Below are 12,927 nucleotides of genomic sequence, written 5' to 3'. Positions count from 1 at the left end.
TGAGTGTAATGTTTACTGTTCATTTGTATTGTTTATTTCACTTTTGTATATTATCTACTTCACTTGCTTTGGCAATGTTGACATATGTTTACCATGCCAATAAAGCCCTTAAATTGAATTGAGTGGGGAATAAACAGAGAGAGAGAAAGCGAGAGAGAGATAATGGGAAATATACAGGGAAATATACAGAGGGAGAGCGAGCGCAAGAGAGAGAGAGGTACAGTACAGAAGAAATAGAGAGAGTTTGAAGCATGTTTCCTTGGTCCTGTCAGACTGTTCCTTCCCTCTGCAGTCCCTCCTCCATGGGTCTGTAAGGGCACAGCTAAATGGATGCCTGCCCTGAGAGCAGCACTGTGCCATGGGGATCCTTTCCTGGAGGCGCCAACACAGCTACACCATAACTGGGTCACAATTTACAACCTGGGCCAGGCTTTTTCATTCATCCATCCCCCCTCCTTCCTCCTCCTGTATCCACCGTAGAGGCTTTTGTCTCTCTCCTCTCTGGCAGTAGTAATGTGTTGTGTGTCAGGGTGGGAGGGAGAGAGGGAAAGGGAGGGTTGAGTAGACAGGAAAGGGGGCTTCTTGTGCATTGGTTCTACACCTTTATTAAACTGGACACAACTAACTTATTTTTTTCATTGATATTTCCTGATGAAATAATGGCCTACATGGACTGTAGGAGCATGACTCAGTCTGTAGCCTTCGGTGAAGTCTAGATTTTACTCCGGGTTAGAATCCTGATTTGTGTTTTGTTTGTGTATCACCAGAAAACCCAGATGACAATGTAATTCAGTTGAAACACTTTAAAAAGGCGTCACCTGTATGAATCATGGCCATAATCAAAGCGTTGACTCTCTTTCTGAGTGGCGCAGCTGTCTAAGGCACTGCATCTCAGTGCAAGAGGCGTCACTACAGACCCTGGTATGATTCCAAGCTGTATCACAACCGGTCGTGATTGGGAGTCCCATGGGGCGGCGCACAATTGGCCCTGCGTCATCCGGGTTTGGCCGGGTAGGCCGTCATTGTAGTTAAATAAAGGTTAGGGACTCCCAATCATGGCTGGTTGTGATACAGCCTGGAATCGAACCAGGGTGTCTGTAGTGACACCTCAAACACTGAGATGCAGTGCCTTAGACCGCTGCGCCACTCGGGAGCCCAAACATAGTACCAGACTATCAGGTTTCAGGGAAGACCCAAGTGCAGACTGTGTAGAAGTAACAATGTTTATTGTAACAACAGGGGCAGGCAAAAGACAGGTCAATGTAGGCAGGGGTCGATAATCCAGAGAAGTGGGGTCAAGGTACAGGACTGCAGGCAGGCAGGCCCAGGGTCAGGTGAGGCGAAGGTCTGTAATCCAGCGTAGGGGCAAAGGTACAGGACGGCAGCCAGGCTCAGGGGCAGGCAGAGTGGTCAGGCAGGCGGGCTCGGAGTCAGGACAGGCAGGGGTCAAAACCAGGAGGGCGAGAAAAGAGATACTGGAAAAAACAGGAGCTGAGACACAAAATGCTGGTAGGCTTGAACAAACAAGACAAACTGACACAGACAGACAGAAAACACAGGTATAAATACCCAGGGGTTACAGTGCCTTGCAAAAGTATTCACCCCCTTGGTGTTTTTCCTATTTTGTTGCATTACAACCTGTAATTTAAATTGATTTTTATTTGGATTTCATGTAATTGACATACACGAAATAGTCCAAATTGGTGAGGTGAAATGAAAAAAATAACTTGTTTAAAAAAATGCTAAAAAATATAAAACGGAAAGTGGTGGGTGCATATGTATTCACCCCCTTTGTTATGAAGCACCTGAATAAGATCTGGTGGAACCAATTACCTTAAGAAGTCACTTGATTAGTTAAATAAAGTCCACCTGCGTGCAATCTAAGTGTCACATAATCTGTCACACCATCTCAGTATATATACACCTGTTCTGAAAGGCCCCAGAGTCTGCAACACCACTAACGAAGCAAGTGGCACCATGAAGAACAAGGAGCTCTCCAAACAGGGACAAAGTTGTGGAGAAGGACAGATCAGGGTTGGGTTATAAAAAAATATCTGAAACTTTGAACATCCCACGGAGCACCATTTAAATCCATTATTAAAAAATGGAAAGAATATGGCACCACAACAAACCTGCCAAGAGAGGGCCGCCCACCAAAACTCACGGACCAGACAAGGAGGGCATTAATCAGAGAGGCAACAAAGAGACCAAAGATAACATTTACATTTACATTTAAGTCATTTAGCAGACGCTCTTATCCAGAGCGACTTACAAATTTGTGCATTCACCTATAATATCCAGTAGAACAACCACTTTACAATAGTGCATCTACATCTTTTAAAGGGGGGGGGGGGGGGTTAGAAGGATTACTTTATCTTATCCCAGGTATTCCTTAAAGAGGTGGGGTTTCAGGTGTCTCCGGAAGGTGGTGATTGACTCCGCTGTCCTGGCATCGTGAGGGAGCTTGTTCCACCATTGGGGTGCCAGAGCAGCGAACAGTTTTGACTGGGCTGAGCGGGAACTGTGCTTCCTCAGAGGTAGGGAGGCGAGCAGGCCAGAGGTGGATGAACGCAGTGCCCTGAAGGAGCTGCAAAGCTCCACAGCGGAGATTGGAGTATCTGTCCATAGGACCACTTTAAGCCGTATACTCCACAGAGCTGGGCTTTACGGAAGAGTAGCCAGAAAAGAGACATTGCTTAAAGAAAAAAATAAGCAATCATGTTTGGTGTTCGCCAAACGGCATGTGGGAGACTCCCCAAACATATGGAAGAAGGTACTCTGGTTAGATGAGACTAAAATTTTGCTTTCTGGCCATCAAGGAAAATGCTATGTCTGGCACAAACCTAACACCTCTCATCACCCCGAGAACGCCATCCCCACAGTGAAGCATGGTGGTGGCAGCATCATGCTGTGGGGATGTTTTTCATCGGCAGGGACTGGGAAACTGGTCAGAATTGAAGGAATGATGGATGGCGCTAAATACAGGGAAATTCTTGAGGGAAAACTGTTTCAGTCTTCCAGAGATTTGAGACTGGGACAGAGGTTCACATTCCAGCAGGACAATGACCCTAAGTATACTGCTAATGCAACACTCCAGTGGTTTAAGGTGAAACATTTAAATGTCTTGGAATGGCCTAGTCAAACCCCAGACCTCAATCCAATTGAGAATCTGTGGTATGACTTAAATATTGCTTTACACCAGTGGAACCCATCCAACTTGAAGGAGCTGGAGCAGTTTTGTCTTGAAGAACAGGCAAAAATCCCAGTGGCTAGATGTGCCAAGCTTATAGAGACATACCCCAAGAGACTTGCAGCTGTAATTGGTGCAAAAGTTGACTCTACAAAGTATTGACTTTGGGGGGTAAATAGTTATGCACGCTCAAGTTCAGCTTTTTTGTCTTATTTCTTGTTTGTTTCACAATAAAAATATTTTGCATCTTCAAAGTGGTAGGCATGTTGTGTAAATCAAATTATACAAAACCCCCAAAAATCCATTTTAATTCCAGGTTGTAAGGCAACAAAATAAGAAAGCACAAGGACAGGTGAAACAGATCTGGGCGTGACAGGTACAGTTGTGAGATGCAATAGATCCCAAATTAATACAACCACTAGCATAAAAAAATAAGTTTAAAGGCAATGAGGCTGATGCAACAGATCAGAACATTTAGCTTAAAATGTTGATAAACTATTAGGCAATTTTTTCACATTATAAGCGCAGCAATGCACACAGCAATTGGCTGGCTAAAAGTGTGAATGTTCCAAAATGCAATCAATTAGTGGGAAAACATCATTCTCAAAAGTGACCACAAATGCGGTTATGCATGTAATCCTTGCATTTTGCTGAGGAGAATTATCTTCCCCAAATGTGAAGCTCACACATCGCCTATGTACAGTGCATTCAGAAAGTATTCAGACCCCTTCACTTTTTCCACATTTTGTTACGTTACAGCCTTATTCTAAAATTGATAATTAAATATAAATCCTCATCAATGCCTCCCGAATGGCGCAGTGGTCTAAGTGCTAATTGTGCCACTAGAGATCCTGGTTGGAGTCCAGGCTCTGTCGCATCCGGCCGTGACCGGGAGACCCATGGAGCGGCGCACAATTGGCCCAGCGTTGTCCGGGTTAGGGGAAGGTTTGGCCGGCAGGGATGTTATTGTCTCATCGCGCACTAGCAACACCTGTGTCGGGCCGGATGCAATGCACGCTGACGCGGTCAGGTGTACGGTGTTTCCTCCGACACATTGGTAAGGTGGGCTTCTGATTTAAGCGGACATTGTGTCAAGAAGCAGTGTGGCTTGGCTGGGTTGTGTTTCGGAGGATGCACGGCTCTCGACCACCGCCTCTCTCACAAGCGATGGGACAAGACTAACTACCAATTGGATATCACAAAATTGGGGAGAAAAAGGGGCAAAATACTTAAAAAAAAAAAATAATATTATCAATCTACACACAATGCCCCAAAATAACAAAGCGAAAACAGGTAATTAGAAATGTTTGCAAATGTATTCAAAAATGTAAGACAGAAATACCTTATTTACATAAGTATTCAGACTCTTTGCTATGAGACTCGAAATTGAGCTCCGGTGCATCCTGTTTCCATTGATCATCCTTGAGATGTTTCTACAACTTGATTAGAGTCCACCTGTGGTAAATTCAATTGATTGGACATGATTTGGAAAGGCACACACCTGTCTATGTAAGGTCCCACAGTTGACAGTGCATGTCATAGCAAAAACCAAGCCATGAGGTCGAAGGAATTGTCCATAGAACTCCGAGACAGGATTGTGTCAAGGCACAGATCTGGGGAAGAGTACCAAAACATGTCTGCAGCATTGAAGGTCCCCAAGAACACAGTGGCCTCCATCATTCTTAATGTAAGAAGTTTGGATCCACCAAGACTCTTCCTAGAGCTGGCCGCCCGGCCAAACTGAGCAATCGGGGGAGAAGGGCCTTGGTCTTGGAGGTGACCAAGAACCCGATGATCACTCAGACAGAGCTCCAGAGTTCCTCTGTGGAGATGGAAGAACCTTCCAGAAGGACAACCATCTCTGCAGCACTCCACCAATCAGGCCTTTATGGTAGAGTGGCAGACGGAACCCACTCCTCAGTAAAAGGCACATGACAGCCTGCTTGGAGTTTGCCAAAATGCACCTAAAGGACTCTCAGACCGCGAGAAACAGCATTCCGTGGTCTGATGAAACCAAGATTGAACTCTTTGGCCTGAATGCCAAGCGTCACGTCTGGAGGAAACCTGGCACCATCCCTACGTTGAAGCATGGTAGTGGCAGCATCATGCTGTGGGGATGTTTTTCAGCTGCAGGGACTGGGAGTCTTCTCAGGATCGAGGGAAATATAAATGGAGCAAAGTACAGAGATCATTGATGAATAACTGTGCCAAAATTTCTAAAAACCTGTTTTTGCTTTGTCATTATGGTATATTGTGTGTATATTGGTGAGGGGGGAAAACTATTTAATCAATTTTAGAATAAGTTTGTAATGTAACAAAATGTGGAAAAAGTCAAGGGGTCTGAGTGCTTTCCGAATACACTGTATGCCAGTTAGGCTCTACACCGGTTGTAAAGCAGATTAATGTGCTTCATTTTAAGAAGTTATTTGGCCATGTTAGTTGAGATACAAACCTTATCAAAACATATAGGCCTGTGGGCTAAGCTACATGAGATGTGCGACTTAAAAAAAGGCATGCGCTGTTTCTTGCCTTATAGCATAAAAGCTGGGCATCATTCACCGTTGATAATATATCATTCACAAGTCATAGGTTAATATTGTTTGAATCTTGTCTTTACATATACTAAATAATATCTGTGAAATTTGTTTGGATTTAGAATAGACCATTGTCATGCACCTGTCTCGAAACATAGGCAGGGGAAAAAAATACATGTCATCTATGCGCTAAAATAGCGAATGGAGGACGCTTTTCCAGTGGTTAGTTTTCATGCCAGCCAGGTAGACTATACTTCTGTTGTAAAGAGAAGCAATGTGCTTAAAATTAGGAAAGTTGAGAAATAAATATAGTAGGCCTAGCCTATAGAAAGCTGATAGAATCCTCCTCTTTTTAATAGCGGCCATCACTCTGTTTTCTCACGCAATTGCATAGCATATAGAAATGTTGCACAACATGAGCTCATGGGCTCTGATGAAGTGTTTGATTAGACATTCGATTATATTTGCATTGATGTCAGAGTGATTAGAGGGACAATAGAGTGCTGAGTAGCAGGCAGTTAGCAAGTATGGTAGGTGACTAATGACCATCAGCAGCATCAGAGCTTTGAGAAGCCTAGTTATCATGACTAAATGGTCATGTGGAATTTGACTGTGGTCATGACTCGTGATCGCCGGTTTGGCAATAATACGGTCACCATAACAGCCACCTCCATCAAAAAAGATAACAGCTTGCCCATTCCCCAAATGCATTGCATTTATTTTATTAGATCAGATCTACTGACTAACCTTTATGGCATAATCAGAGCTTGATTCATTTTGCTTTTCTTATTCTTTAAGAAACTTATTCATCATCTGTTACCCCACCCTGAGAGTCATGCACGCACCGGAGTATGCACGTACACACTCACGCACGCACACACTCAGGCACACACAATGTTACTATTCTCCCTTTACCCCTTCACCCCTATAAACTATGCCGTTACTGTGCCCTTGTATTGTGTAAACCCACTGGGCTGGTGCCCAGGAATGAACTGTATGGCAAAGCTGGGTCCAATCTCTTCCTGCTCTGCTCAGCCAATCACAGAAGTAGGATGGCATCCTGGCAATATGGCATGGCACCAGCAGCTGTTGCACTGTGGAACCAGGCTTATGGCCTAATGCCTACAGATGCCAACAGACAGTTCTCTAGGGAAGGCTGTGTCACAAATGGCACCCTATTCCCTGTATAGTGCAGAGGCCTATGTGGGCCCTGGTCAAAAGTAGTGCACTAAAACATAGTGCCATTTGGGACTCTTATCTGTCTTCAGTGGTTTTGGGGGAATCTGGGGTGAATTGGGAGCATTCAGAGCAAATGTCTTTCTTTGTGCTATAAACCTGCAGACAACCATTAAGTCACAGCCCCGCAACGCCTCACCAATAAAACTCATTATGGATATTCATCATCAGATGAGATCAACGCTTCCGTCGCCGTCGGAGATGAATGGCATAGTGGTCCGAAAGGCCACCCAGACTCCTCCATTAGCACCATATAAGGCAGAAACCTGCAGTCATCCTCAGGCACCATGGCGATTGATGGGGCTCCCTCCCCCGAAAGCTGTGACTTCAAATGCGAGAAAAAAAAACGAGACAGACTCGTAAAAGAAATAAAGAGCAATCGCCTCAGCTTTGAAGCACTGCTTGATTCATTCTAATGGGGGGATTGGAGAGGAGGGAGAGGATGGGAGAAACGTAGCGGGCGCCTTTAGCTGTTGTCTTTTAATGTGACTGATTGATGAGTTTACAGGTTCTCTCTTCCATCTTAGAAACAAGGGAAGGATGACTTAAAATTAACACACACACAAGTGGCATCTGCTGCTGTTCTTTATTTATAGGGCTTTTCTCATTAAGTGCCTCGTTCCACGTCTCGTTTTATAGAGGGAGGAATACTTAAAGCTAATAGTCTGTTTAGATATTCAGATAAAAATGTTAGTGTTTTCAGAGATGGAAAAAGGAAAATAAATGTATGTGGTGTGTTAATCAGTGAGAGATGTAGGATGTGTTTGTTGAGCATTTGGGGATTCATTACTTTTGGTATTACATCATCACATATAAATGTAATTTAGCTGCTCAAACATGCATGGAACAAGAACTTATGGCCTGCACTACATCCCCCATAGTGTCACATAATCACCAGCCTCACCAACCCTCTCTCTGTCACCCTCCCCCCAGCTGGAGATCAAGGCGGGAATTGCTGCCCTGGCCGGGGGGGAGAAGGACCTCCAAGGACCTCCCGACCTGAAGGTGGCGCTGAAGAGGGAGCGTGAGGAGCACCAGCACCTCCTGGCCGACTCATATGCCGCCGTCATGGACCTGACCAAGCAGCTGCAGATGGGCGAGAGGAACTGGAACCGCGAGAAGCTGGAGCTCCTAGAGCATTTCAGTCAGGAGAGGGGCCAGTGGGAGCAGAGGCTACAGTGCAAGATGGTAACTGGATTATTGGCACCTCAGTCCTGATAAGCTTATATTCTGCTCTACACTCTTCTATTATAGCATGGTCTAGTATTATAACTTAGCCATGTAGCGAGTACTGAGAGTGACACTAGCTACCCTTGTAGCGTCTAGTGACTATCCTCATTTTCCTCCTTTCTCCTCATCATCTTTGGCTATTTGTTTTCTCTGTGTGGTCTTTTGTTGGGGTGGAATGGAAGGTTAATGTCACTGGTAGGACATTGTTGGCGTGTATGCATTACTGTACTCTGTGACTAGTGGTTTAGTGTTTTCCATAGAGGGTTAGGGATAACTGGCCAGTGGAGGAATGCAGGGAGAGACAACATGCTGCTGAACATGAGTGTGTCTGCTGCATGGCCAGACCACACTGGAGGGTGTGTGTGTGTGTGTGTGTGTGTGTGTGTGTGTGTGTGGTATAGTCTGACTGGCTCTTCTACCAGCACAGCCTCATTACCTGTGTCTGTCTGGCTGTCATCCAGTCTGTCCCGAAACTGACCGGCTGGTCTTGGAAAATAGGTCTCTCGCACTCCAATACTTATTGTGTCAGAAAACGGCACAGGAACATAGCACTGAGGCCAAGCACACAAGAGGACATGTCATTATTTCAGACAGACGCCTCTTTCTCTCGCTACTCTTTTCTCCTATCTGTCGTAGCCCTACTGTTGCTTCTCTGTCAGTCAGTCACATTTGCATTGTTCATCAAAATACAGCAGTCATGTAGCAGTAGGATTAATTTGAACCACCCCATCCTTCCTCTTCTCCCTTCCCTCCCCTCCTCTACCCCCTCTCCCTCCCCTCTCCTCTTTCCTCCCTCCTCCCCCCCTCTGAGAGGAAATATGTGTTTTTATTTGTGTGTGTGTGAGCTCATCTCCCTGTGAGCTGAAAGCTCCTGAGTCAGCATCATTACAGGGACAGCAAGGCCTTTGTCAGGGATAAATACTGTAACTCCTAGATGATGGCCACATCCTCATGTCCTCCATTAAACATTGCCTATAAAACTACCGGACTGGCTGGACAGGAAACTAACAATGTCTCCTTGTTTTCTCCCTCACAGTCTCTGCACTACAAAACCACCCCTGAAACAAAAACTGCACTGGACGTTGTTACAAATGGAACCAATTTATCAAGGTAACATATGTATTTGATGTGCAAAAAGCTATTTTTCAAAGATCATGAAAAATGTATAGTCATAGCTGAATAATAAAACAATCATGTTTAGTGATATAATTTTTCTTCTATCAGGACCAAGTCCATCCCGTCCATGTTGGAGGGTCTGCTGGAGGCCTGTCCTTTCCTTCCGGATCAGGAGGTCAACGGTACAGCCAATGAGGAGGGAGAGAAGGACCAGCCCAGCACCCAGGCCCATCCCCTTCTAACCCACACAGACCCGGGTGACCTCACCAGGAAGAACTGGAAGTACCTGACCAATGAGATGGCTCTGATGGAGCAGGGTGATGCCCCCTTCAAGACGTGGGACTGCCCCAGCTCCCCCAGCAGTTTCCTGGACCTGGAGAGCATCCAGAGGAGCTACACGGCCCCCGACAAGACCGGCATCCGCATCTACTACAGCCCCCCTACCATGCGCCGTATGGAGAGCCGGCTGGCCAAGGAGAAGCAGGACACACCTCAAGCCCAGCAAGGCCACCTGTCTCGGGCTTCAACTCCCTCAGACGCTCTGGCCCTGGAGGGCCAAACTTCCTCCTCCTCTGCCTCCTCCTCTTCGTCCTATGACCAGTGGTTGAGCTCTCTGTCCAAGCAGCACAGGGACCTTCTGGAGAACAGCAGCGGTGGCGCGGGGGTGGCGCCCTTCCATGGCCTGGAGATCTCTGCCAACCTCTCGGACGACATGAAGGAGATGACCAACTGCGTGCGCCAGGCCATCCGCTCCAGCTCTCTGGAGAGGAAGTGCAGCAAGGATGCGAGCAGCCAGACAGTGGGGGTGTCTAGCCGCTCCACCCAGACGGTCCAGTTTGTGAGCGTGGGGCTGCAGACGGACGGGCTCGGGTCTCGGGGGGTGGGGGGCTTCCACACCAAATCCTCCTGGTCCCCCAGGCCCTCGTCGTCGCTGGCCTCGGCCCGCTCGCGCCACATCTCCTCATCACTGGATAAGGTGCACAGCCGCATCGACAGGCCTTGCTGCTCGCCCAAGTTCGGCTCCCCCAAGCTACAGCGACGCATTTCCGCCTCCTCCTCCAAGCTGGACGGAGGAGGATTGTCCTCAGCTTCTTCCAGAGACCGCAGCCTGTGGAACCTCCACCAGCGGTCCTCGACCTCCAGCGGCTCGGCCTGGGCCCGTTCCACCACCACCAGGGACAGCCCCGTGCTCAGCGGCCTCAACGATGGCCTGTCCAGCCTGTTCAGCGTGGTGGAACACTCCGGCAGCGTAGAGTCCCTGTGGAAGAGTGAGCCAGGGGCCAGCCCAGCCCGCCAGGCAGCAGGGAAGCCCTCTGGCCCTGGACCAGACACCGGAGCCCAGAAATACGGCCCCTTCCAGGAATTTTTCAGGAACGTGTGCGGCCGGACCGGAACGACCATGGCTGGGGGAGGGGAGAGAGGGCAGAGGGAGGTTGGGGCCATGGATGAGCCCAAGCCTGAGTGCCTCTCCGGGGCTTCGCTGGTGGGGAACGACAGCGTCACCAAGATCGTCAACAAGAGGTTCATGAGACAGATGCCCAGGGAGGAGTTGGGGGCCACTGCTAACGATCTCACTGCCAGGGACCTGACCTTGAGCTCCAGCATGGAGGTAGGTCCCACACATACTCACTCACACACACAGAGACAGGGGTACACACATGCACGCACAGCACGCACGCACAAACATACATACAGGACATCATATCCAAGCAGATTATTTGAGCAGCTGTCTTTCATTGGATTGCATTATAACATAACTGTTTAATGTCTCCTCCCTGTCTCAGGATGCAGCGTGTGATTGCAACTCCCAGTCTCTTACTTCCTGCTTCGCCCGGCCCTCCCGCTCGGCCACACGCCATTCACTGGGCCACTGCATGCACCGCTCCCAGGAGCCTCCCACGGCAACGGAGGAGAGAGTGGATGCAGGCAATGAGTGATCGATCAGTGAGAGCGCTGACGCTCACACTGCCACACACACACACACACACTGCCACACACACACACACACTGCCACACACACACACACACACACACACACACACACACACACACACACGCGCGCGCACACACTGCCTCACCAACACACTGCCACATAAGCTACAGTACTGTCACAAAACGTAGACACAAACATCTTGGCTACACCAACACACTGCTACATACATACTGTACATACACACAATCCCTCACAAACTGCCACACAGAACCACTGTCACACACACACATGTCTGGAATTGGAACTCAACCCAAGCAGCACATTCTAATGCCAAGGATATAGGAAGACCAGAATCTCCTCTTTGAGCACCAGATCCACTACCAACTACCAGCAGGACAACAACCTCACACACAACACACATACTGGAACAGTAATGACACACTACTCCCTATGTAATGCAGTGTTTAGGGAATAGGGTGCTATTTTGCACGCAAACAGTTTGTGGAAACGACCACGTAGGAATTCAGACAGTCTTATATGATGTCAGAACCCACAACACTCTACTTTACCCGGGAATGTTTGGAATTGCATAGGGACAACACATACTGGGCTACTAGATTTCTACAAAGGGGATCTTCTTCCCAACCGACAGGGATATGAGGTGGTTTGTTAGCTGCTCCCATTCCAAATACCAATCCTATTCCCAGTCCAATTCCCTAGCCAACACCAGTCCCTTCCCAACCCAGCATCTGGAGATCTCTGTCCAAACCTCCTCCATAACACCAAGCAGAGGATTCTACTGCTGTGAACCACCTCTTGCCGTTATCAACCAACAACCATAAAAAAACATCTCATCAACGTATGTTCATTTTTTATGTCAACTGCCTCCCTGTTGTTTTTCTGAAAGACTTTCATCCAATGAAGGGGTAGGATATTTACGTCCTTATGTTACGTATGATATGATGATCCTATGTTTTCTAAAGGTTGTTTGAATGTTTGTAATCTGCCTGTTGTTGGCACACATTGATAGGATGGTGGTTAAGACTCTGAGACCCTATGAGTTTTGTCTCTTGCGTGTTCTATACTGTATGAACTCTAGGATGTAGATGTATAAGAGGATCTAAACCCAGCTGTAAAGATAACTCCCTGCCAGGAAAAAACACAAACTTGTCCCATTTTGAGACACAATGCATTCCTTAGTTACGTTACAATTCCAATTACACTCTGGCTAATCAGTTACTGTGTGAGTGTGTGTGCGTGCGTGCACTGTGTGTTTGTGAGTGTGAGACACAGAATGCTCATTTTCAGCATTCTAGAATGCCTTTGCAGCATTCCCATAATAGTGAAGGCACAGTGTTTCTCCTTCATCCTCAGCCATCGACTGTCTGTGTTCCTGACCTCTTTTCTCCTGCTTTAAATGTAACAGGACACAATGTCCTCTACAGAAGGTTAGCTCCTTCCTTTTCTCATGTCACCACTGACGTCTTGAGATATTGTACAGTACCAGTCAAAAGTTTGGACACACTACTCATTCAAGGGTTTTTCTTTATTTTTACTATTTTCTACATTGTAGAATAATAGTGAAGACATCAAAACTATGCAATAACACAAATGGAATCATGTAGTAACCAAAAAAGTGTTAAACAAATGAAAATATATTTATATTTTAGATTCTTCAATGTAGCCAC

At 46.9% G+C, this 12,927-nt stretch overlaps 1 protein-coding gene across 4 annotated transcripts in view; it reads left to right on the top strand.

Annotated features, from left to right (window-relative positions):
- LOC115168290 (protein SOGA1) overlaps nt 1-12,474 on the top strand; it is an 81,456-nt gene extending 68,982 nt beyond the window's left edge. For all 4 annotated transcript variants that reach the window (XM_029723431.1, XM_029723432.1, XM_029723429.1 and 1 more), the window contains exons 11-14: nt 7,894-8,148; nt 9,227-9,300; nt 9,415-10,915; nt 11,091-12,474. In XM_029723431.1, the coding sequence (XP_029579291.1) occupies nt 7,894-8,148; nt 9,227-9,300; nt 9,415-10,915; nt 11,091-11,243 (1,983 nt within the window). In that variant the 3' untranslated portion in view covers nt 11,244-12,474. The remainder of the gene's footprint in view (nt 1-7,893; nt 8,149-9,226; nt 9,301-9,414; nt 10,916-11,090) is intronic.
- The last annotated feature ends 453 nt before the right edge of the window (nt 12,475-12,927 follow it).

This window comes from Salmo trutta, chromosome 30, assembly GCF_901001165.1.
Source record: "Salmo trutta chromosome 30, fSalTru1.1, whole genome shotgun sequence".
Taxonomy (NCBI): domain Eukaryota; kingdom Metazoa; phylum Chordata; class Actinopteri; order Salmoniformes; family Salmonidae; genus Salmo; species Salmo trutta.
The sequence above is the reverse complement of the archived record's forward strand: the minus strand, read 5'-3'. Positions and strand labels throughout refer to the sequence as shown.